Genomic DNA, 24829 nt, shown 5'->3' with positions numbered 1-24829 from the left:
TCCGTTAAATGAAAGTAAGGAGCAGTGGATCCAGGCTCCACCCCTTCCAGTCACTCAGGTGCAATGCTTGAACCTGTGCTCCCTGGGTTAGCCACGCCTTCTCACCTGGTACTCAACCATTAGTTCAGGCTGTGACCTGGCAATTCCACTGCACGTAGTACCTTCAGATAGTGAAGGTATGACTATTTTGGCTATTGCTCATTTTCCCAGAAGGGTAAAATGTTTTTCACACACATCCCTTTCTGAGCAAACACACCTAGTATCCTTTTATTAACCTGATCTTGTTACCATGAAGCATAACAAGTGTCATGCTGTCACAGGACACTTACTAAACTTTACAGTTTAGAATGCCATGCTACCAAGAGTAATCATACAACTTCTTACACTGAGAAAACCCAATTATTTGCCCATATATCAAAAGAAATAACAGCCAGGATTATGATACAAACATCACAAGGATATGAATTTTAGGAATATTATTATTACTCAAAATCAGAAAATAAGCCTTTAAGGAAAAAAAAAAAAAAGAAACAACAATGAACCAATAGTAAAACTCAATAAATGGATGGAAAAAGGAAGATGATGAAGTGGAAACAAAGAAAACCTAACCAAACCCACAAGGAGAAACATATACTACACATCAAAATTTTGTTTACTGAATTAAAAAAATGTGAATGAACAGAACAAAGAATGAAATACAGAAGCTGCAAGAGGGAAATGCTGTCAAAGTGAAGGAAGGAAGTATTTAAGACTAAACCAATCAAACAGTATACTTGTCAGTGTATGTTTCAAAAATCTATCAGCATGGATGCTATGGAGCTTATTAAGTACTGTAGGAAAAACATCTCCACTAGAATTAACTGGAAAAAAAAAAGCTGTCAGTATCCAAAAGAATACTACACTTCCATTGAAGACTACTGGACTTTCACCACTGATTTCAAAAATATGAAGTTCTGATGTTTATTTTGATATACTTATGGGGACATTTCTTCTCACTAGGAAAAGTCAACCAACTTGATTGTTAAAGTATATATCAAAAGACATTGACCACCACTTCTCACAAGCAAAGAGTTTTCCTCAATTTTGCATCACCAAGATCATTCGTTCTATGCCTGAACTGAAGATACTAAATTGATTCTGCTTCTTTAGAAACTAGGATGATCTGGGGGCAGTCCCATGAAATATCCCTGGCATCTCCAGTAACAGAGGCCATATTAGCACCTCATTTTTTGTGAGTATTAGTGATATTACTATTAGCTGTTTTATAGCTGCTATTAATGGATATAAACAGATTTTTCTCCAGACTAGAAGAAATTCTGTTGGAAGCTTTGAGGCCTCACAACTCTTTGCATTTAATAAAATAACTACAGTATAATTAGAAAGTAAGATATGTTTCAAAAACAGCCTTGAAACTAGCTAAAGAAACAAAACTACATTTCTGGTCTTAGTTCAGTGTTTACTTTACATAAATATCTTGGCTTCACTATGCCATTATCCATCAGTAGTGTATGCTCTCATACTACTAATATTGTTGCTTAAACAGCATATTAAGATAGTGTTGTTTTCACATGGGAGACACACATATACATTTTCTGCAAGTAATTACACTACCAGTAATCCTTTTAAGAGGCTGACTGCTCAGATAGCTCAAAGCTTAGTTATATGACAATCCCATTTATTCATACTTTATGAACTGATAACAAATGAACCAACCAATATGCTGGTGCTCTCTGATCAGTGACAAAATACAGAACCAAGAGTCATGAAAAGAAACAAAATCTCTTTACAAATCCCCAAATACTTTAGTTTGATTTAATACTGAAAATAGCATTTGTTCCTTCATACATTTTGCAAAGAACTGTAATTATCAGGAAATATCACCACTACCTTTTTAAAGAGCTCCAGTATTCACTGACAATACTGAAAAGCAGCCTCTAGATATAGTATAAGCATCTCTTTCATGAAGGATAAAAGCAGTGATAAGAAGACATGTAATACAGGACATATCGTGCAATACCCTAATTTGAAGACCTATTAATGCCAGAGTGTTCAGGCTACGAAGTTTTGTTAAATACTGAAACGCTGTCTGAATTAATTCTGAAGATCACTTTCCCTACCATGAATGGTAGAGGAATATATTAATGAACAAAATCTACTAACCTGAATAATAACACTGCACAGTTCTACTACAGTCTACTCCTTGCTCCTGAGATGGCTATTAAAAATGGTAACTGCCACTGTATCTGTCAGTCTGTGGACACATAGACGATGCAGGAGGCAGCGTGCAGAAGTGTTTTTGGAGCATCAAGCAGCAGTACACAGAAAGGTGGTGAATAAATTAAACCAAAAATATAAGCCTCAGGCTGATGTGTTTGAACTTCAATGCAAACACTGTTCATACATATTTAATTGCTCCATTGAGACTACGACTCTTCTGGAGATGTTCCAGGCATTATTTCCATTCCATTAGTACACTTGCAGTATGTGTACTCCTTAACACAAAATGATTGATTCCATAAATGTCTTCCCACTTACTGACCTGAACACTAATTGAGGTTGTGTAGAGATTAAAAGAGAACGTATGCTTCTTGAAACTAGCCAAAATATATTGTAGTCATTGAAGCATTTGTGGCACATGAAGAAAGTGGCACTTCTGGATGAAGACACCAAAATAACCCTTCAGGGAAATCTTTCAGGTAGCAACAGCTGGAAATTATACAATTGGCTGAAAAATTCTGCTAACCAAAACTTTAATGCAAAGTTTAATTTTGAGTAAAAAGCCCCATCTTTTTGAAACATAATATAATCTTTCTTTGAAATAGTATTATTACATACCAGATGCTTTCATCATGTAAATTAATTTGCTTTGGGAGCAAGTAAAAATTTTTTACATTGCATAAAAATAAAACTTAAGAAGTTCAAATAATTTTATCAAATTGGCTGCGCACAAGGGGAAAAGCTAAATGTTTCAAAGGTCTTCTTCAAACAAGCACAATGTTGTGAAGTGTAAATTATTCTACTGTGAACTAAAACTTTTCCAGTTCAAGTTATTAAGGACGAGTATGGTTAAACTGTGGCAGTTAACATCTTAAGTATACCGCCCTGAGGAAACAATCCCAAGAATCTCACTGGGCACCATCTGTCTTCCTGGATAGCCTGAACATTCAAGGCTTTGCAGGCTTAAAGCCTCTGGATTTATACATTTAAAATAACATCAGTACTACTACTCTCAAGATGAAAACATTCACAGTATATTTCATTATAATGGATGTATGCTCATGCAGCTTGGTCAAGCTTATATAATACATCGGAGGAATCCCTGAAAACTGTTGAAGCTGTGTTATCTTTTAAGGTTTAGTAGCATGGTTATGTTAAGACTTCACGTGATAGAACACTGCAGAGGAGCTAGGACAAGAAACTCGGGCCTGCCGTGGGCCTGCCTTTGAGAGAAGTGTCATCCTGAGCACCAGTGCGCTAAGAATGACACTGCCATTGTACACGGTGTCTTTCTCCAGATTGTCCACATAAAATTTACTCAGTTTGAAGATTATTATTTCCTACCTAAACTACAGCTCTTGCAACTCAATGTATCATTTAAAAGTCAAATGAGATCTTTCCAGCTTGTTTACTGTCATTGAAAACATGCCTCCCTTTATTTCCTTGACCAAGACCTAGCTTTCTGCACTATGCGAATAGGCCTGGAATACTTTAGTCAATTAGGTCACATCAAAGAACGCAAATAACTTGAGGCTGAGCATGTGTCAAGTGTTATTTTTTTACTGACATCCTGCCTTGTGTGAGCAGCAAATTGCATTTGTAGATGAGGGATTTAATGCACTTCTGAGTTATTTTTCTTTTTAAAACTTGAATTCCAGACTCAAACCTCCTCAGGGTGAAGAGTTCACTTGTTGTTGGGCTGCACAATACCAGCAGGGTGGAGAGCCTAAATGAATGCATTTTCAATTGTTGTTTGTTTTGGAACAGTGGTCATGGGTGATTGCTTATAGGAAATTAATCTACTAAAATTTAAAAATTATTTGGTTCGGTTCATAATAGTGAGACCTTAGGGCACTTCATTATTAAAAGTTTCCACTATGTTCCAATTATGTAAAAATTCAAATAAAACTTTAAAAGAATCCATCTAAATGATGGATTCAGACCATGAGCAGGCAGAGAAAGAAAGAAAGAAAAGAAAAAGAAAAAAAGGCATATTCTACTTATCTTACAACTGTATGATAAAGCTGATAGGTCCAAGAGTTTGTGCCAGAAATAATGCAGTCATGAACTCTCAAAGAGAACATTTATTGAGCACTGGGAGAAAGCTATACACAGTATCTTTAAAAATAAGAATTGTTGTGATTTTATTTTCAGCGCATCTTTAAATAAATTAAAGCTGCATTAGCAAGGTAGGAAATTGACATGAATTTCTCTTCAGTTTTAATGTCATTTTTGACCTTCTTTTGGCCTTTGTCTTCCACCTTCCAAACTGTATATTTTTTCTTTAATTAAATTAAATTAAAGTTACTCTGTGACAGAACTGGTAGTTTCTGGGAGGGTATTTTAAAAAGAAATGGGGAAGCAATGACCTAGAGTGCAAGAAACAAAGCTTCCAAAAAAATGTGTCTCTCTCAGACTGAATATAGGTTTTCAGAAGGTTGCCCCTGGATTTGCTTTATGCCTTTGGCCATCATGGACAAGAAGGGCTGACATCCTTCCCATTGAAATCCTCTGCATGAGGATCATTGCTGCGCTCACCAATGTACTAAAGTAATCAGCAATACAAGACAAACAACAGTAAACTGCAGTCAAGGTTTTTTTTCAAGGAAAAGATCATTGATTTCAGTAGGTAAAGATTCTAAAAAGATGGAAAATATTTGATACCATGATAATGCTATTTTTGTTTACAGTGTTTACTGACGCTCTTAATTTCGATTACTCCATATGACAAACTCATCATGTTCACTGGGATAACTTCCATCTAGAGAAAGTACCTCAAAGATACGTAGTCTGAAATTAAACCAGCACTTAACTGCTACCATAATTTTTTAAGTGTTACTAAAAAAAAAAACAGAAAAGATGGTAAAGCATCAAAACATCTATTATGAAACAAAAAACTCAGAGGCTCTTTTTGTTAACAATTGTTCAAAGTGATATTATTTACAATATAATCTATTCTTTGTCTGAGCTGTTGTTTTCTCTGCTGTCACAATTACAGACAGAAAATATGCAATTTGAAATTATTTGAAATAAAAATATGGCCACAATATTCTCTTTATGTTATCCAAGCTGAAAACGATATTTTAGAGTTGTATGTCTTGATTTAGGTGGTTGTCAACTGATTCTGTTAATTTTTAAGCTCTACTGATTTTTTTTCAAAGTAGAAAAGCAAGGAAGAAGCAGAACAAATTCTCTTTATATCCTAAATGGAGGTTATTTACAAGGTCTAATTAGTAGCATGTATATTCACCTTCATGGTTTTGTTAAGCACATTCCGAAACATTAGTTTTAATTGAGTAATTACATTCATTGAAATGGCTCCTATGTGCTTTCCAATCCAGAACATGCAAATATTGAGTATTTATAGGAAATATGGGAATATGAAAAAGATGATGAGTCCAGATTTCAGCTAAATACATCAGCAAATTCTAATGCACAAGTTGAAACATGAATTATGGAGAAATACAGGTTTAAAAAAGTATTCCTGGATTCCAGGAAGGGAAATAATATGATTGCTCTAATCACCACATTTATCTTACAAAACTGAATTGATTTTTGGAATCTAGCCATGACAGAGTCCGTGAACTATGGCTGTGAGCACCAGCAGCTGAAGCACTCATTTCCTGATCTCCTTCGAATTCTGTGGCTTTTCAGAATGCCCATCTTGCACAAAGCCATTGGCTGAGGCTGCATCTTCTCCACGAAGCATGGACTCATTACGGATTCTCCAAACAGTCTTAAGTTTGAGTCAGTCAGACCATGTTCTGGACTACGATTTTACCAGGCCTTAGCATGCTTAAGCAAGGGCTCAAGATAGGAATTTCTACTCTGATAACCTGAAATGTTTTTTTTTTTTTGCTGTATCAGTAATAGCTCACAGGGTGCATGCTGATCTAACTGCAATACTTGTAACTTCTGTTTTTGGGGTGGGAGTCACAATTATTTGACTACATGTTATTACAATTCAACTTTCAGCATTTTCTTACGCTTACGTGATTACATAATGCACACATAATTATGTAATTTTCTGATACTCATCCTAATTCTACAATGCATCTAGAAATACACTAAGTGTAAATACTAAAGATTGAAGGTGTTTTTGTTAATAACAAATGAATTTATATTGCAGAAGAGGAAGGAAGGTAAAACAATCAGAAAGAGAACAGTAACAGAACAACCAACCACATCAGTGACCCTGCAGTTCTCCTGGCAGATCTTCCTTGGGGCCTGGGAGGTGGCAGGGGTGTCTCCTGCTCAGCAAAGTCAGTGGAAACTTTTAGCTTCAGTGCAGATGAAGCCAATATAGGACTTGGTGCAACATCTACACTGCCTCTGTGTCTGAATGAAGGACTGCATTTGACTACTTCAAAGAAAAGAACTTCTGAATTCTGCTAAGGGAAATTTTCATCTAAGCATTACAGATTTTCTTTTTTTGGCATAGAATGTGATTTTGTGAAAGCATTTTCATTTAGAAGGGCCATTATTACTGAAGCATTGCAGACACTGCACTTTAAGAAGTTTTATTAAAGCTACACTTTGGATAAAATATTTTTAGTAACTGTTCGTGATATACCTCTTGCTCACTAACAGGGATAGAATAAAATGTACTTTTTAAGAGGTGAAGATGAGTTGCCATATCCATCCAATTATGAGGGCTATACTTAGGGATCTAGCAATTATGTAGGAATAAAAACAGTCTCTTTCTCTAACAGACTATCAGCTATTGAAGACAGCAACTACATACCAAATATAACTCAAAAACTTTAAACAAGCTGAGCAACTGAAAAGGTATGCTATAAAATACAAGGGTACTACAACAGTTGAAAGAATATAAGCCAAATCAAAGGTGAAACAAAAGTTTACAGGCCTAATCCTAAACCCACCATTGTGAATGGGTATTCCTTTTCTCTGTTTTGTATTAGTAGCTTTCAGTAAGAATGGTCTACGAATTTTTTTTACTGCACCAGTATATGAAATCCTTCAACACTAGAACTTAGCAGGGTAATGGCATTTTACAGTGGGTCACGAGAGCTCCCTCACTCACCTCTGTTGCTGTCTATAGTGTGGATGTGGAGCTGGATGTACATGTGTGTCCTACATCATATGAGAGTTAACTGCCACGTTACACTCCTTCTCCCTCTCTGCCAACCCTTCTTTTATTCATAGACACAAATATGAAAGAGTATACATTTTTTTTTGATCTGTAGGACTCACCATCAAAAGAATAAATAAATAAGAGAATGTGATCGCTTTTTGTAACTTGAACAAAATACATTTAACAAATCTAATCTTCATGCCAAAGTCACTTCATAGTGATAGTGACTTTTGAATCTGAGATCTCAAGGCTCCCTTATTTCACTATTCTTTCTATCACAACTAGTGTGGGGCAAAATGTAGGCTATATCCCTCCCAAATATAGACTGACATAGGCAAGATACAAACTTCTTCCTTGACAGGTGAGACAGATGGGAGGTTCACATACTCTCCCTCACATATGGATACATTCTCTCTGTTCATGCATAAGTAATATCATGCAAAGCATCTACCTGGGATGACCTGTGGACTGACTGCATTTTCCACGATGCCCGTATCAACTTGTCTTTTCTTAGAAAAGACAGGAAAAGTTGAGACAGGCTACAGTGTCAGAGCAGTAAATACTGTCTTGGAAGCCAAACACCTCACAGTTGGCTTAGAAACCCAGGTTCTGCCTTGTTCCTTTCCTCTTGCATGTATTGGAAGTTTTTGGGTTATTGTTATGTGGAAGGAAGGCAATGAAGGAGAGAAAGAGAAGGGAAAGGGATGGATGTTTTTTGCCAGAGACTGGAGCTATCGCTTGCACTAGAAATCAGTGGGGAGGCAGAAGCATCTTAACGGAGGGACTGAACAACTCTTCCAGCTGAAAACAAGAGCTCAGTGGGTAGAGCAGACTCACGGAACAGCCCTGAATTACTGACTCTGTGCTCTTCATAGACAGAGGAGGGGGTGAAAAGCATGAGAGAATGAGGTCAAAACAAACAGTCCTAGAAAGGGGTCTGACTCATGTTGTTGTTCAAGCTTGAACCATTCTTGTGAGATCTGACCACTCTTACTTTTCCATACTAGACAGTGTAATAGCACTGTGCTATCAAAATAAGAAAATAATCGTTAAGACCCAAAAAGAATCTGAACAGGATCAAACATGGATTTGAACAAAAACCTCTGTATGAATATTTCAGATAATAATATATTTCCAAGTAATATAGTGTAGGATGGTTAAGCGAAAATTAAGAAGAACCACTGAACACCATTTGTATGAAGGAAAGTTGGTCTGGATCATCATAATTTATTTTCAAGATGTGTTAATAATTGTAATCTTACTGCAGAGTTTACCGGTAAATTAAATGAATGCTATCAAAAATATTTTAGTCATCTCTTGACAAATGGTGTGTTACTTCTTGATTGCCAGACTAAATGTAACAATTACTATTCATAGACAGTTTCATCTTCTCAAAATACATTTAACAATGCCTGCCCAGATTAGTAGTCAAATTGTTCAATATAAATCCTCTGTGAAAGCGAACATTTTGTATTGTGACTGAAAGTCAATAACAAGGAACTTGTTTGTTTTCTTGCTTATTTGGAGGCCAAAATGAAGTTACTCAGTTGTCATGGTTTTATGGTTTTCGGTTATTGGTATTCCACATCATAACATCATGTAGTGTATGTACCTGGTTCTCAGAAGAGAAGGACTACTACATTTCCAGGGTACTTTGCTCTTCTGTTACCATTTCCGGCCAGAGGGAAAAGATAAAAATGTGCAGATCACGAGACCTCGTCCCTTTTTCCGCCCGTCTCTTGTCTTGGCAGCACCTCGCTCTCCAGCCATCTTATCGTCGGTAGTAGAGTAAGGCCTACCTTGATTTTGGGACATTTTCTCTCTGTCTGTATTGGATTTATCAGCTTAAATTGTAATTATATTGTATTATAGTGTGTTGTTTTGCATTCTGATATCTTACTTAGTAAATTAGTTTGTTTTTCCTCAGATTGTTGCCTCTGTTTCTTTGCTCTCAGGGCCATCTCCTTACCCTTTTTCCCTTTTCCCTTTTCCTGGGGCGTGGGCCCGTGGGTCCCCTGTCCCATTCATCACGGAACCGGGCCAAACGCCCATAAACCATTGACATCAGTTCAGTTATAGCATCAGGATGAAAGACTTACTGGGAACACCAATACTGTAAATTACTTATATGCTCTTTTGACCTACAATATTTACAATATTTACTGGGAAATCTTCCTTCCCTTCTAAGTTATTCCAAGTTTCAGTCCAGAACTGAGTATCCTATTGCAAGGTAAATAATTTAAGTGTGAAAGAATTAATAAATAAACTTTTAAAATTTCAAAATACAGAGATAATAATGTATGTGTATGAATGCATATTTCACTATACATAAACATAATTATTTTGTTGCTTTGTGCAGTTGTATTTGTATGACTGCAGCATAGGAACCTTTACACAAACTTAGTAAGAGGTTTGTTTTCTTTGGATTAGAATGTAATTTAGGTTGGCAAAACTGTAATATCTAATTAGCTTTTCTCAGTGCAGACTATAATGAAAATAATGGATGTTTTAAGAAGCTGTCTTTTAAACAAATATATGAACTACATTCATATAATTGAAATGAACACAGTTGTCCAGTACACATTTATCATCCTGACTATGAAAGCACAGAACACAGAAATTTGACTTATCAAACCAAACACTTAATTAGGTGCATAACAGAAAATCACTGAAAGGAACTATCTTTCATTTCTGTGTGGGAGACACGTTTCTCTATTGTATAAAGAAGTTTCTTTGAGTCTCAGGGTTTAAAATATTGTCCAATTAAAAATCCTACAGAAAACCATGTTTAACACAATCTTCTATCAATATAACAGATGTATATGACTTAGTAGCCTGTAGTAACTCAGAGCAATTAATTTGAATAAAAGCTTTTAAAACTATATTACGAACTTGCTGAATCAAAGTAGCTTAATTATTAATAAATTTCTGAGCACATGCAGTCTTGCTTTTCATTAAAGAAAGCTACAGAGCTTATGGAAACACATACTACAAGAATATTATTCAGTTTCCAAACGTAGAGAACATAGAGAATCACTATTTTATAATTTTCCACATCATTTTATTTCTTCTCCAAGACGGTATGTTCTCTCCTATTACTTTGGGCAAGTATCCTCTGGCAGACACACTACTGCACCAATGAAGACTGATCATTGTGTGTATGTACAAGAAATGTATTGCTGGGGACACCACAGAAACAGATTCCAGCATGGTACTTGCATATTCAGACAGGGGGCTGGTGTATATTATTCTGTTACCCTGTCTGCGATCAATATGCAGCTGCACAATCCACTGTTATCTCTACACTCCACCATTTTGATAATCTACTCCTGCATATCATTTTTCTCTTCTCTGGTTACACAGATCCTAGCAGCTCTTATCCTTTCTTCCAGTAATCTCATTTCTTATTGTTCATGTTCTGTTTTTCCCTACAGTTAAAAGTTCATATGCTGAACTCTTTACATCTTGCTCACTATAATCTCCTTATCCTCTGATAGGAAAATCTGAGGACAATTAATATTGGAACAATTTATCAAGAGAGAGTATTTGAGTCCTTCCTCTATTAACTGAACAGTATGCACTGCCCAGAGATCTCCTGGTGATGTTATGACTGATATGGTTGAGGCCTCACTGGGTTTGGTGGGCTGCCACAGAAAGCAGTGTAAAGAGCATATCCTGCAGTAGCTGAGTTCCTGAACATCAAAAGGGACATTAGATTCCTGTCACCTTTTCTATAATTTCCAGCTTCTGCTCAATAAACCAGTTAACCATCCTTGAGTGTCTGTGTCTTTCTTACTGAGATCTTAAAAGAATCAGCTCTTGTTTTGTGCAAAAGAGAGATTCCGTAACTAAGTCAGTTTTAAGTAATTTTTCATGGACTGTCTTAACACTATATTCTTCCTTTTGCAGCTCACTTTATAATATATTCAATTGTCTTTATCCTATCTTAACAAATGGTTTCCTTATAAAAAGAGACTTTTAGAATAGGATGCACTTAGCATTCCAAAGGAATCAAAAACTGTTCAGAAAATAACCAGTCTGCTTACACTGTACATCTCTCTGCTTCATCAAATACCCATACATTAAAAGTAACTAATGATCTGAGTGGTTTATTTAACTTATCAGAAGCTACTGTTATTTGCTCATCGTTAGTCTTGTCCGAGATCTTTGTTTGCCTGAATTTAACAACTCTTTTTTTCTTGTAGCTTTTTAAAAATGACAATCCTTGCATTTCATATATAACACATCCCTTCTAAATAAGAAAAATTATCAACACATCCAAAAATATAAATTAAGCTATTTCAATTCACACCGGTAACTTTGCAGAGCACTGAAGAGAGTTATTACTCTACCACAGCCTCATCGGATTACTAGATGGTGCAGATATTTAATATTCTACTCCTATCTTCCTTTTGTAGACTACAGACCTACCTGTACCATCCTACTTTTACCACCATTCCAGATATTTCAGCGCAATCTAAAAGCCATCTTGCCCAATCCCTGTACAATGTAACACAGACCATAATAACATTATACAAAGGTGCCTCTGCATGGTGAAATAAGCCATCAGCAGAGCTGTATATTCCCAAAATGGAGATTTTTTTATTAAAAACAAAACCAAAAAGCTATAAAAAAAAGTATAAAGTACTTCAATAAACCACTTACTGATGGACTAGACAAGTACAAATAGCAAATGGATATTTTTTACTTAGTTGTCTGTGGAAGAATCATGTTTTGAAGAAATTCAAGAGGCAGCCAGAATCCTCAGGAACAACCAAGAACTGGTTGCTGACAGTGCTCCCAAGGAATGATTTGAAACAGTGAAGGATAAGCTAAATAAAAATCTTTACTAATTAGCTGCATTGGAAAGCTGAAAATATTTCCAAATCACAGAACCACAGAATCGTAGGGGCTGGAAAGGACTTCTGGAGATCACCGAGTCCAACCCACCTACTAAAGCATGTTCCCTATACCACGTTACACAGGAAAGTATCCCGGCAGATTTTGAATATCTCCAGAGGAGACTCCACAACCTCTCTGGGCAGCCTGTTCTAGTGCTCCCTCACTCCCACAATAACAAAGTTTTTCTTCGTGTTCAGATGGAACTTCTTGTATTACAGTTTTCACCCTTTGCCCCTTCTTCTGTCACTGGCCACCACCAAAAAGAGCCTGGTCTCATCCTCTTGACTCTGGCCCTTTAGATATTTACAAGCATTGATAAGATACACCATCAGTCTTCTCTTCTCCAGGCTGAACAGTCTGAGCTCTCACAGTCCTTCCTCAAAAAGGAGACACTCCAGATCCCAGTCATCTTTGTAGCCCTCTGCAGAACACTCTCTGGAAGTTCCCTGTCTTCCTTGAACCGGGAATCCCAGAACTGGACACAGTGCTCCAGATGTGGCCTCATCAGGGCAGAGTAGAGGGGGAGGATCACCTCCCTCAACCTGCTGGCCACATTATTTGTAACACGCCCGAGGATACCACTGGCCTTCTCGGCCACAAGGGCATACTGATGACTCATGGCTGGCTGTCCATCAGGACAGAAAGGTCCTTCTCTGCAGAGCTCCTTTGCAGCAGGTCAGCCCCTAACTTGGACTAATGCATGTTAGAAAGAGAATGACAAACAAGAAACACAAAGTTATTACATGGACAACTGTTAAAAACAAGTGGATGATGTCTCTATCCCTGAGACAATCCATCTGTCTTTGGTATGTTTAGAGACAATTTCTAATTTCATGAAGAAAAACCTGAAAGTAAACATGAAGTTACCAGAAAAACCAGTCCAGTGGGTATCCAATATTTTCATTTCGTCAAACACTTTAAACTGTGCATCACATATCTAGTATTTGGAATAAATAAATACAGTGTACTGAATTACGCTATCTCTGCAAAACAGGTGTGCCAGTAAGAAACATCTTGAATAAACAAATTTTGGCATACCAGTATCTGTGTAGCTCATACTATCAAGGTTAGTTCACTTGGAACATTTCAGAAAGGAGGCTGCTCACATCACCCTACTTAAATAATAACAAATGAAATACAAATGTGTCTCGTTATTGTGCATGACTTTATCAATACTTTAATTCACTGCTCTTCATTTTTCCTATTTGTAAGGAAAAATAAGTCTATTTTTTACTGTTTTTAGTAATACGTCTAAATGTCTGCACAGAATGTAGACTTCTGCACAGGGTGATTTTAGTTCCCTGCTTAAAGCTAAAAATAAAAGCATTTATGCCACACTTCAGGCTACTAAAACTCCACTAAGCATACTCTTCAGTATGAGAATCAGTCACAAAAATAATTAACTTTTTATTATTTTATCTCAATTTTAAACTGTTCATAGTTTTTGTTACTGTGAATATTATTTGAAAAAAAAAAACGTTTATAACATTTCAGACTGCAAGAAGTCATAACACCTTTTGCAACAACATAAATGTGCTTTCAAGAATATCTTCTTATTCTCCATATCTGGCATATAAATTTGAAAACTCTTTATCATTTTATCTTACTTTTAAGCTTTTTTCCATCCTTCCATTCTGTGTAATTAAGGAACTAAGGTGGGTTTTTCTTCTTGACTCTTAATTAATCTCCTTTACAGTCCTTTAGAGGACAAGGCCATTCTTTAGTCAAAGGTGAAAAAACCTTGACGTTCTACATTGACCTTTCTATTGACTTAACTACATGACACTAATCATTGCTGGCCCACTTGTTACATATCTGAGCCTTTTAAGATTCATCTGCTTCACTTTATTTTGTCAACACCAGTACAGTGAGATAGAATCTTCCTCTGCATGTCTCACAATGACAAGGAGCTGTTTGAACCTTCCTGCACATCTCTATCTTTTCAATCACAGTGTATTTTCACCTAACTTTCTAAGATCCCTCTTACATGCCAGCATTTGCCAATTCAAATTATTTGCCTTATCTTCAGATTTTGCCACATCACTAATGTATACATCCCTACATGATGTACACAAATTGCCAATACTATTTCTAACATTAAAGAATGGGCCTTCCCACTCATATGAGAGTAGCAGAAAGGTATTACTTTATTTATGCCTTTCACTGCACATCTCCTAGCTAATTCCTAAATTATTTCAGCAGACTCCATGGGGCTTACTATTTTTCTTAACTGTCTTCAGTGAAGAACTTTCTCAGAAGCCTTTCTAAAGTCCAAATAAATTAGATCAAGCATTTCTTCCTAATCCATTATTTTGATGACACAGTAAAAGACTTCTACCAGGTCAGAGAAGGTTTTCTTTCAGCACAGCTACACTGATTTATTTCAGCAGAATTTAATCAACAGTTTTTCTCATAATTCTATTATTAATGACGTATTCAATCCATTTAGCTAATACTGAATTAAGGCTTACTGGCCAGTAGGATAATTCTTGTTTGTTCAAGTAAACACCAAAAACAAAACAAAAAACAGTTTTTAGCCTTTGGTTTTTCATTAAGCTTTTAAGAGACAGTAACATTTGCATCAGTTCCCTGTAAGACTTGATTGCAAACAATCAGCCATCTGAATCTCCTATTTTTTTCAGCCTCCAGATTTCTCTTGTTTCTTTTAATTGCCCAATTTAACACAGTATCTCACCTTTACTATTTTAAAATTATATCTATTTCTTTGCATTTTCTGTAGCAGAATTCAGTTAAATAATTTCTTAAATTTCTTTGTAGCAATTCCTTTGAAGTCTTTCCCTTCTCTCTTTAAAAAAACAACAGCATGTCTGCTGATGTTTTCATCAGATTTTCTCCTGCTAATGTAGCTGAAAAAAAAACCTCTGCAATTTATTTAATCTTTAACCACAAGGTCCTCTTGTTTGCCTCTTAGGCTATGCATTTTCTATCTTCCATTTTTTTTCCTGGCATAATTCATGTTCTATTTCAACAGTTCCGCTTGGTCTGAATTTACTTGAAAGACACTACATTTATGGGCAAATATTTCCTTACAACTCTTGTACTGATTATTAAATACTTTCCTTAAAAATCTGTGGCTGACTTGCTATTTGCAATCCCATTCAAGTGCAAATTGAAAAAAAAAGATTTACTCATATTAATTTAAAGGTCACAAAAGGACTTTCACATACCTACTTACCTTAATTAAAAGAACTGACAATTAGACATCTAAATATTACCACATGCAGCAAAACATGTGCAACTACATTGTAAACAGTTGCAAGTATGTAATAAAAGAAACAGTATAAATCAATTTTAAAATTATATTTTTACATCAACTATTTTGTTTAGGAAGTGTTTGCTTATTTACAGCTTTTGCAATGATCAATTTTTTGTCAGATTGAATGTTATGTTTTTCATTTCTCTTTTCTTGCCTTCTATTGCCTTTACATCATTTCATGACTCAGAGAATGAGAAGACACATTTTTGGATATTCTATAAAAGCTTCATTTAGTATAATTTGATGTTATTATTTTCCTACCAGAATAAAATGATCCTAACATTCCCTTTCTTCCAGAAAGCTCTGGCAGACTTTCCCCAGTCTGGGTAGGGTTTGTCCTGAAGCATCATGTCAGTGACCTACACAGAAAACAGAAATAACATACAGTAAATTACTGTCATGAAGGAGACACTCAGAAGGACTCAAAGAACACTTCTTTTCATCTATGACATGTCTGCTTCAGTTCTGATGACTTTAGTAATTAGGCAATAGAAAAACAGTATCTCCAGTATTACTTTCAGTCAACATGAAGTATGCTGTCCTAAATATTGAGCCCCTAGAAGTGCAAGTAGTTCCCTGAGAAACAAGGAAACCTGTGGGAGATCCAAAGATAAGAAGAACTACCCTAGGAGTTACAGCAACCTACAGGATGTAAGTTCCTTTCGCCTATGGTGATATGTAAACTCACATATGTACGGCTTTCCGGCATAGCCTGGGCCAGGGACCCATTTCCCCAATAGCAACATTGGCGGTGTTTTTACTCTTGAAGCCAGAGTTGTATCCAGGGAGTACAGGCCTGCAAATTAAGCACTATATGCCATTTATAATCTTCTCCTGCTTCCTGGTATCAGTAAGAAAAACACACTTGGGAACAGAGACACGAAAAACCCTTAAAACTTGCATGGAATTTAAAAATATGAAATATTTATTCTCATTTTCTTAATTCCTATCTGAAAAGACCATCTGTTTCTCTGTCCAGAGACTCATATGTATGCGCTACTTTGTGCGTAGTACACAAAAGAATTAAAAATGACTTTCAGCTAACTGTGGGAGGTTAATAGCCCCTCCGGCCCTTCTACCTCTGCAAAGCTTTGTTTTCACATTTATTTACTTTAAGATAACCGTACTATAAAGAACTGAAAGTTACATACAATAAGCTCATCAACTCCATTGTGCAAAAGTTCCAGAGAGTGGAAACCCACCTATACATAAAGAGTAAGAATTGAATAGATAAAGGAAATAGGGGGAGCGACTGCTGCTAAAGACAAGTAGAACAAATTCTTACTGTCTGTCATTGGTACCCGTACCAGAGTAGAAAATTACTAATCGCTTTGATTAGAATGAAAATAACTCTTAATTAAATTTCAGAAGGAAATAAGTTCATCTAGAAATCAAGACTTTTTTTAATTATTATTATTTTCCATTGAATTTGTTTTAGTATAATGTTTTTAGGATCTAATTTACCATGTAGTGAGTTAGCTACTATTTTCACAGACATTAACAATGTTAGAAAAACACACAGACCATGATTAAATCTAAACCGCGTAGGAACCAAATTTAGCTTCTCAATTTTGGCTCCTAGTCCATTTACGGTTAAAAGCACTTAGCATAATAGCCTGAAGGACTGAATCCAAAGGATAACATGTTAAATAAGTAGAAATACACGTTCTAGGATTTTCTAATTCCATTAAAGCCAGCCTGAAGAAAGAACACATTATATTCTGAAATACCACCTTTATTAATTGTTTTCTCTAAGTAATTCTTTTCTCGGGTCAACATGCTATAATGCTTTTTATAAGACCCCCATAAGCTAACTAAATATTTTGATAAATATTTAATGTTGAACAAGAACTATGTAAAGATTTAATTCACTACACTAGTACCACTTAATCACTTAGGTAGGATCTACGTAGTCATAAATACTTGCAATGTTATTTTGAGAGCTTTTATTCAATTTTAAAACTAGTTGCTTCAGAGGATTTCTGGGAAATACTTATTATATTTGCTAGAAGGATGCAATCTGCTCCTCTATGACCAATTATTAGTGGCACATTTCATGAGAATGACATTCAAGAAGGAGACATTTTCTGAGAAAAATGGCAAGATGAAGCAGGAAATGTTCTTTCTGATATCAGACAGTTGGTCTCTTATCTCCCAGCTTTGGCATTTATTTAAAGTTGTATCATCAGATCAATGTCAGGTCAGTTGCAGCGAAATCGGTTGAAGCAGAGACAGTCATTAAAGGGATGCATTCCATAAAGAGAAATCCAATTACTTTCTGCATTAGAGAAATCAAATTCATTTTCTGGTTTGTTCAAGGACAGTCACTGTGGAAAACATTTTATGGGAGAAAAGTACTCAACACTGACATAATGCAAATAACTTTTTGGACAGAAACACCAAAAAAAAAATAAAATGCTAGAATTATTTTGGAAGAAGAAACAAAATTGTAGGCTTTAATTTAATTTCCACATTTTAATAATCCAGAATCACAGAATCGTAGGTGTTGGAAGGGACCTCCAGAGATCCTCCAGTCCAACCCCCTGCTAAAGCAGGTTCCCTATAGTAGGTTGCACAGGAAAGTGCCCAGGTGGGTTTTGAATATCTCCGGAGAAGGAGAATACACAACCTCTCTGGGCAGCCTGTTGCAGTGCCCTGTAATCCCCAATGTAAACAAGTCCTTCCCTGCATTCAGATGGAACTTCCTGCATTCCAGTTTTCACCCATTGCTCCTTGTTTTGTCACTGGGCACCACTGAAAAGAGCCTAGCCCTATCCGTTAGAAATTTATATTGATTCCTTCTCAGTCTTCTTCAAGCTGAACAGTCCTGAGTCTCTCTGCCTTCCTTCATAAGGGAGACAGATGCTCCAGACCCCTAATTGTCTTTGCAGCTCTCCGCTGGACGGTCTCTAGACATTTCCTGTCTTTCTTGAATTGAGAAGCCCAGAACTGGACAAAGGACTCCAGATGTGGCCTTATCAGGTCAAAGTTGAAGGAGAGAACAGCCTCCCTTGACCTGCTGGCGGCGTTCATTTTAATACACCCCAGGACACCACTGGCCTTCCTGGACACAAGCCCACACTGCTGTCTCATGGCCAAACTGTTGTCTACCAGGACCCTGAAGTCCCTCTCTGCGGTACTCTTTTTCATAAAAATAAGAGATGTGTGTAGTTTGATAATTTTAGATTTTGTTTTCTTTCTGTATTTCAAAATGCAATTACTGGCCAGTGAACTTTTCTTTCTCTTTTACTGTATTGTGTTTGAAAACACTGCCGATACTCAGGAATAGAAAATAACTGATCACTTCAGTAATTCTATGTATCCATGCTCCTCACATAATCAAGATAAATCAGAGAAAGCAACTTACAAAGTAATCACGTAATGCATTTTTTTTCTTGAAGAGCTGAGATGTAATATTATACTTTAAACAACTAAATACACTGACTCAATTCAGAAAGAAATGGACCCTATTATAATGACTGTATATCCTTTCACTTTATTTAGTCTCATGAGAGAAATGGCTAAACTGTATGGAAATGCACAAACAAAGCTTCATTATACACATTCACTGACTTTTTAAGTTACAAATGCCACAGCAAAATATTTTCCTTAAAAGAATAAGTATGCCTTGCACTGCTTTGTGATCTTAAATTTCATTTTACCAAATAAAAACACAAATTTATTAACTGTTCATAACATTCATTTCACATTAACTGTGAAAATAACTCATAATGTTATCGTTAAGTTACTAGCAAAATATTATGATTCACAGCTTTTGTTACAGAAAATTAAATGGTTCCTTTTAATATGATACACTGCAGTTATTAGAAAGATGATATCATGTCATATAAAAGAAAGAAAATGAGACTCAAGAGTCATACTCAGAGTATGTCAGTTACACAGGCAACAAGAACAGAAAGCAAAATTCTAAAAACTTCAGAAAAGCAAACATCCAGAAAAACAAACACAAACAAACAAACAAAAAGCAGTAAGAGATCTGAGGTACCTGAACTACACTAAGTAGAAAATCAAGATACCATATATCGTATATCTAGTCCTTCCATGTCGTTATTCTTTGAGCATACTGCTTTGGACGCTCCACATACACACCTTAGATCTCTCCCCCACAGACATCACACAATCCTTCCCAGCAGAGACAATGCCTCCAGTGGGAGTTTGGGGTAAGCCTAAGTATCTTTTCTATTAATAAGCTAGCTGCAAGTGCCAGTTTCTTAAAAAAAAAAAAAATTAAAAAAAATGACCTAATACTTTGGCCATGCCTTCAAAACACCTTCCAAATCCTTCATTATTAGGAGCTACACTGTGATCCTCAGAGTGCTAACTAATAATTCCTGGAAAACTAATGCAGCATAGGCTGCCTGCCAAGCTGTTTTCATCTGTCAAATCACATTTTAGAAATCTACAAGTATAAAAGTACATCAAATAGTTCCATAGTAGCACTTCTCCATATAAGCAGCTGCACAAACTGTATCTTGAAAGATGAACAGATGTTGGACAAGCTCTCAAGAATGTGATGTGTTCCATGCCACAACATTCAGTAAGTAAAGACTGACAGTCAGTGGAGGATTTTCACTGCTTTATTGACAGTTTGATAAATTGTCAAAATAGGAGAGCAACCCTCCAGAAATTAACCAAACTTAACAGAATGTAGAGGCAGCCAAGATCCACAAGAAAAGCCTGAAAATACAAAACTGGTGAACTCTGAAATCTTTTTTTTTTATTTTTTTTTTTTTCCAGTAATGAGCAGTGCAAGAAATAATGGCCAATAGAACCACAACATCTTGTACCAATAAAGATGTTGTTCATGAGCCACTACTCAGCTTGGAGGGCAAAACTTCACAGTGCTATTGCTGGGAAATGGAGTAGCTTGAGTAACTCTGCATTTGGCAAAATTAATTATAAACGAGTGAAATGGTAGGTGCAATGAGCATCCTGTATGCATGGAACAAATTCTTTGTTCTAAGCAATGCTTCAGGACAGCAGCTTTTACCTTTGGCATATTACGTATCTTTCTCTTAATTATGCATTTCTACCACTGTCAAGTATGAGACTCGAGTTTTCTAAGTGTTAATTTATTTCTATTTCTGGAAGCTTCATATTTTCAAAATCTCTTGGTTTAAATCATATTCATCTTTAAAAGTAACACCAAATTAATTTAATTTGAAACTCAGCCTTGAAATAGCTCAGGAGTAGCGCTCATCCCAAACTGTTTAAACAAGAAACGTATTGCTTTCAGTCTTGCAGCAGGGAAACTAATAGGGCAAGAATGATAAAGCACTAATGGCAGAACTGCATGGAGTGGTGTGTGGGCACATTGCTTGGTTTCATAGAGCAGAACACTTCTCACTGAAATAACCCATTGGTACTTTTGTTAGGAACTCAACAATGCTTATGAGTCTCCGAAAGGTAAACGTGGGTTGTTTTTTGTTTGTTTGTTTTCTGGCTGGTGTGGCTAAGCCAAGTTGAAGTAAGAAAATTTAGTGAAGTCTAAGTGTGAAGTCAATGAGAACTAATGTGTACCATGGAGTGTGTGCACTGTTGTTCCATTTCCTCTCCTTTGCAGCTCTGTGCTTTTAAGTAGAAGTTATATATAGGTGGCCCAGTACCTACACATCAATTCTTTATCATATCACAGTTTTCAAGTAGTATACTACATCATAGCAACCATACACAAAATCAGGGATACATTTAGTATTCAGTCATTAAAAGCTTCTCTCTACCATTTTGGGCTTCATCCTCTTTGAGATGTTTAAAAATTGCAGAGTTGTTCACTTGATGCGCAAAGTAACCTCTAGGAAAGATGCTTTTATGCTTCTATTAGCTGGACATTAGGGAGAAGACTGTCTGCTGTGGATCATGGCTCAACACTTTCATGACTTACACAGTGATAACACAAAATATCTCCTTTAATTATGAAATTCTTTTGGCATACAAACAGAAGTGTCAAAAACTTTGATACATATCCCTCAGAAATAACTGGCAATTTATTTTAATCCACTCTGATAAATTTTGGAACACACAAACGTGTAACTGTTTGAAAGTTAATGCAACAAATATTTATACTAAGTCTTACTGATCTATAAGAGAGATGATATTTTTCAAGCTAAATATTTTTGACTGCAAATAACATAGCCAGATTTTAAAATAGCTTTGTCTACTTTCACATTTTTAAATGTTCATAATACAGATTCATTGCTACCCTGAAAACAATCAAGCTTGTTTCTCCTTCATTTTAATTGGAAGAAATTCTTTTTATATTTGCACTTGCAAAACAACAGCAATCACAGAGACAAAATATGGTCCCTTCAATCTACCCTTTGTTTTCTCAGTTTAGTCAGAGCTAGCACATTGTTCTTAAGAAACACATTGTTTTAATAATAGGTAAATCCTGAAAAACAACATTAATTTTCTGTCACAATTCAGTAATCAATATGAATGATAAATAATACTGTGGCTCACTTCTCAAGCTTCCACAACAGGCCCCAGTATTATTTTCTGTGTTTGACCATTTTCTACCATTGTTTCCAGTACTGCCCTTACGAGCTATGTCACATCTGAATTATTCTCCTGATCTGCAGCATTTGCACACATACTGTCTTACATCTGCATGTCCGCCAAATGCAGTTAAAATCTATATTCAAATTACTCTGCAAATTATATCTTGTATTTTAATATCCGCAGAAATAATTCCTGAATAAATTTTATTTAAAACAAGCAAATAAAAAATAGAGTAATTGTCTCTTAACTGGAAATTTTTGGACACTTCATAATAAATAACTGTTGTTTAGGATAAATTGTACAAATGAAAAAGAGCTTCTGCAAAAAAAAATAAAAAATCTACACTACAACAACTCATTTCCTACCATATTTCAAGTCCCTCCTGTGCACACAAATCACTGAATACGTGCAAAAAAATACTAGCTGCCATGTGGCAAGCATTTCCTGTTTATATAGCCATTGACACCATGCTTGAGGAGATATTTGTTCTTGCTTTACTACTTCCTTATTTGTTGCACAAATGCATAAGCAGAGGTTTGGGTAATATCACATATTACAGGCAAAGTATGAGACATAAAGCCACACCATGGTTTTTATTTATGGCATTCAGCTCTGTTCCATCTTAGGCAGACATGGCAGAAAAGCTTTCTTTCTTTCATTCGGGACCATGGTGGCTTTGCCCAAGGCAAGAGGTAGAAGTCATGCCAGGTCTGGCACACATTTACAGTGAAGTGGGTAACACGAATCTCAACCAAGTTTTCTACGTTTTTTAGTGTTTCTCATAGGGATTTCATTAGTTCAGTTAATGAGATAGGTGATGATTCATAAGGAGTGATGTTTTGTCCCACACAAAGGGAGATGTCCCACATCCTATGCCTAAAATGTTTTGTGCCTTCATTGGGCTGATTTGGGAAAACAAACTTAGAGAATCTAAGTTCTTTTAAAAGGTCCTGCAGAGGACTAAGTATAGCTGAAGGATTCTGGAGAATTGACAAGTCATATCACAAAAGGTGATCCCAGAGAAGCTGCCTCCCTGGAGGCACTCAAGGCCAGGTTGGATGGGGCCTTGGGTGGCCTGATCTAGTGGGTAGCTACCCTGCCCACAGAAGGGGGTTGGAACTGAATGGGCTTTGAGGTCTCTTCCAACCCAGGTCTTTCTAAAATTCTGTGATTCTATGAATTCAGTGAGCAGACAACAAGCAAGACACCAACAGAAGGTTCAAAATGCGTTCACGCTGAAAGGGCCTTCTTATGGAAAATGCAAATAGTATTTTTTAAGTTAGGATGGGACCCATAATGTTTTGGAATATTGCAGAAAGCAGGCATTTAGTTCAAAACTACAGCAATGTACGCGTTTTAGGCTCCCAGCTATATAGCCATATAGCTATATACTGGAGTCTCTGTTTTAGCAAATATAATGTTATACACCAAATGGTGATACACAGTAATTAAGATGTGATTCATTCTTTGAGACTAAGTCTTCATCTTGGAAAAATTTTAAGGTCTGAATATGCCTGCAAGTCACAGACAAGAAGCTTAACTGTCCTATCCTGTCTCATAAAGGACACAAAGCTTAGAAAATCCACTATCAGCATCAATGGAACATAAAGAAAAATCTGGTTTAATTTAGCTTAGATACAACATAGATGCTGAGCTGTTCTGGCTAGATTGCCAGCCACTCTGGATGCATCCACAAGGAGTACTTATGACTCTAAAGACAGCTTTCCTGGACTGCGCCAACACGAGGCTTACCAGAGTGCCTGCTATGGAGTGCGCTACGAGCCTAGGCATATATGTATAAACCATATCACTTCCTGAGACATGAAGGAGTCCCTCGCGAGGCATATTCAAAACAGGAATATATTAACTGCTCACATTTATTTCAAGTATACCTTCTTTCAGCATCTCCATCTAACACCTTTCTCTGTAAGACTTGCGTGTACTCATATGCTATAACACATGGGCCATTGACTACTGCTCTTGGGCAGTGGCATCATTTGTATTCGTATTGTGATACCCTCAGAGACAGAAATTCACTGTTAGACTTGTAAACTGCCAGTGCAACTTTTTCTGGTTAATCCATGTTTGCATGTGCCAGAAGGCATCATTTACTATTCCGACAATTGTGGTTTCAAAGTTCTTGCTCTTCAGATAAAAGTATCCATGAATGACAACAAATATGTCACTTGATGTCTTTTCACTGGGCTCTCTGTTTCCCACTAAGTATATTAATTATAAACTATTATTAATTTAATCATATTTGATGAGCTAGTGGATAAGAGCCGAACAAATTTATTGATGCCCTCATTTGCAGCAAGGACATAGCACTGGGGCATTTCTGTGAGGTCATGAAAGAAGAAGCACTTATGACAATAGAAGATTGGATGGATGACTGATTGAATGGACAGCTTGAGGAACAGCGTTATTTTCTTCCTTATTTAACTCCTACTCAGTGACTATGGAGGAATTCCTTACTTGTGGAGAAAGCTGAGTGAATGCGAGATATAATGGGTCTTTAACCATTTGATTCTTGGGAATTGTTTTTACATTAGACAATGTGTTCTAGATCAACAGCATATGTTAACTAGAATAAAAACAGCAGCATAAGCACATCTGTCAAAGATCTTTGCTGGTTCCTACATCATGCAGAATCTGGTAAATATGAATTCATAAGTTCAAAGAAAAATGGATCGAAGGATCTTATTTCAAGCTCTGACGCTGCTCCTTGGTCTTTCACCACTCTCACACCTGGCACAGAAGCCACAGGAGAACCTCTTGCACATAGAGAGGTCCCCAGAGATGTGCAGGAGCACAGAGGC

At 36.3% G+C, this 24829-nt stretch overlaps 1 protein-coding gene across 4 annotated transcripts in view; it reads right to left on the bottom strand.

Annotated features, from left to right (window-relative positions):
* The window catches only part of TMEM117 (transmembrane protein 117), a 213609-nt gene that overhangs the window by 57772 nt on the left and 131008 nt on the right, over positions 1-24829 (bottom strand). For all 4 annotated transcript variants that reach the window (XM_021384987.1, XM_021384986.1, XM_021384988.1 and 1 more), the window contains exon 5: positions 15753-15850. In XM_021384987.1, coding sequence (XP_021240662.1) covers positions 15753-15850 — 98 coding nt within the window. The remainder of the gene's footprint in view (positions 1-15752; positions 15851-24829) is intronic.

This window comes from Numida meleagris, chromosome 1 (genome assembly GCF_002078875.1).
Source record: "Numida meleagris isolate 19003 breed g44 Domestic line chromosome 1, NumMel1.0, whole genome shotgun sequence".
Classification (NCBI taxonomy): Eukaryota; Metazoa; Chordata; class Aves; order Galliformes; family Numididae; genus Numida; species Numida meleagris.
Note: the sequence above shows the minus strand (reverse complement) of the source record. Positions and strands in the feature narration are given on the sequence as shown.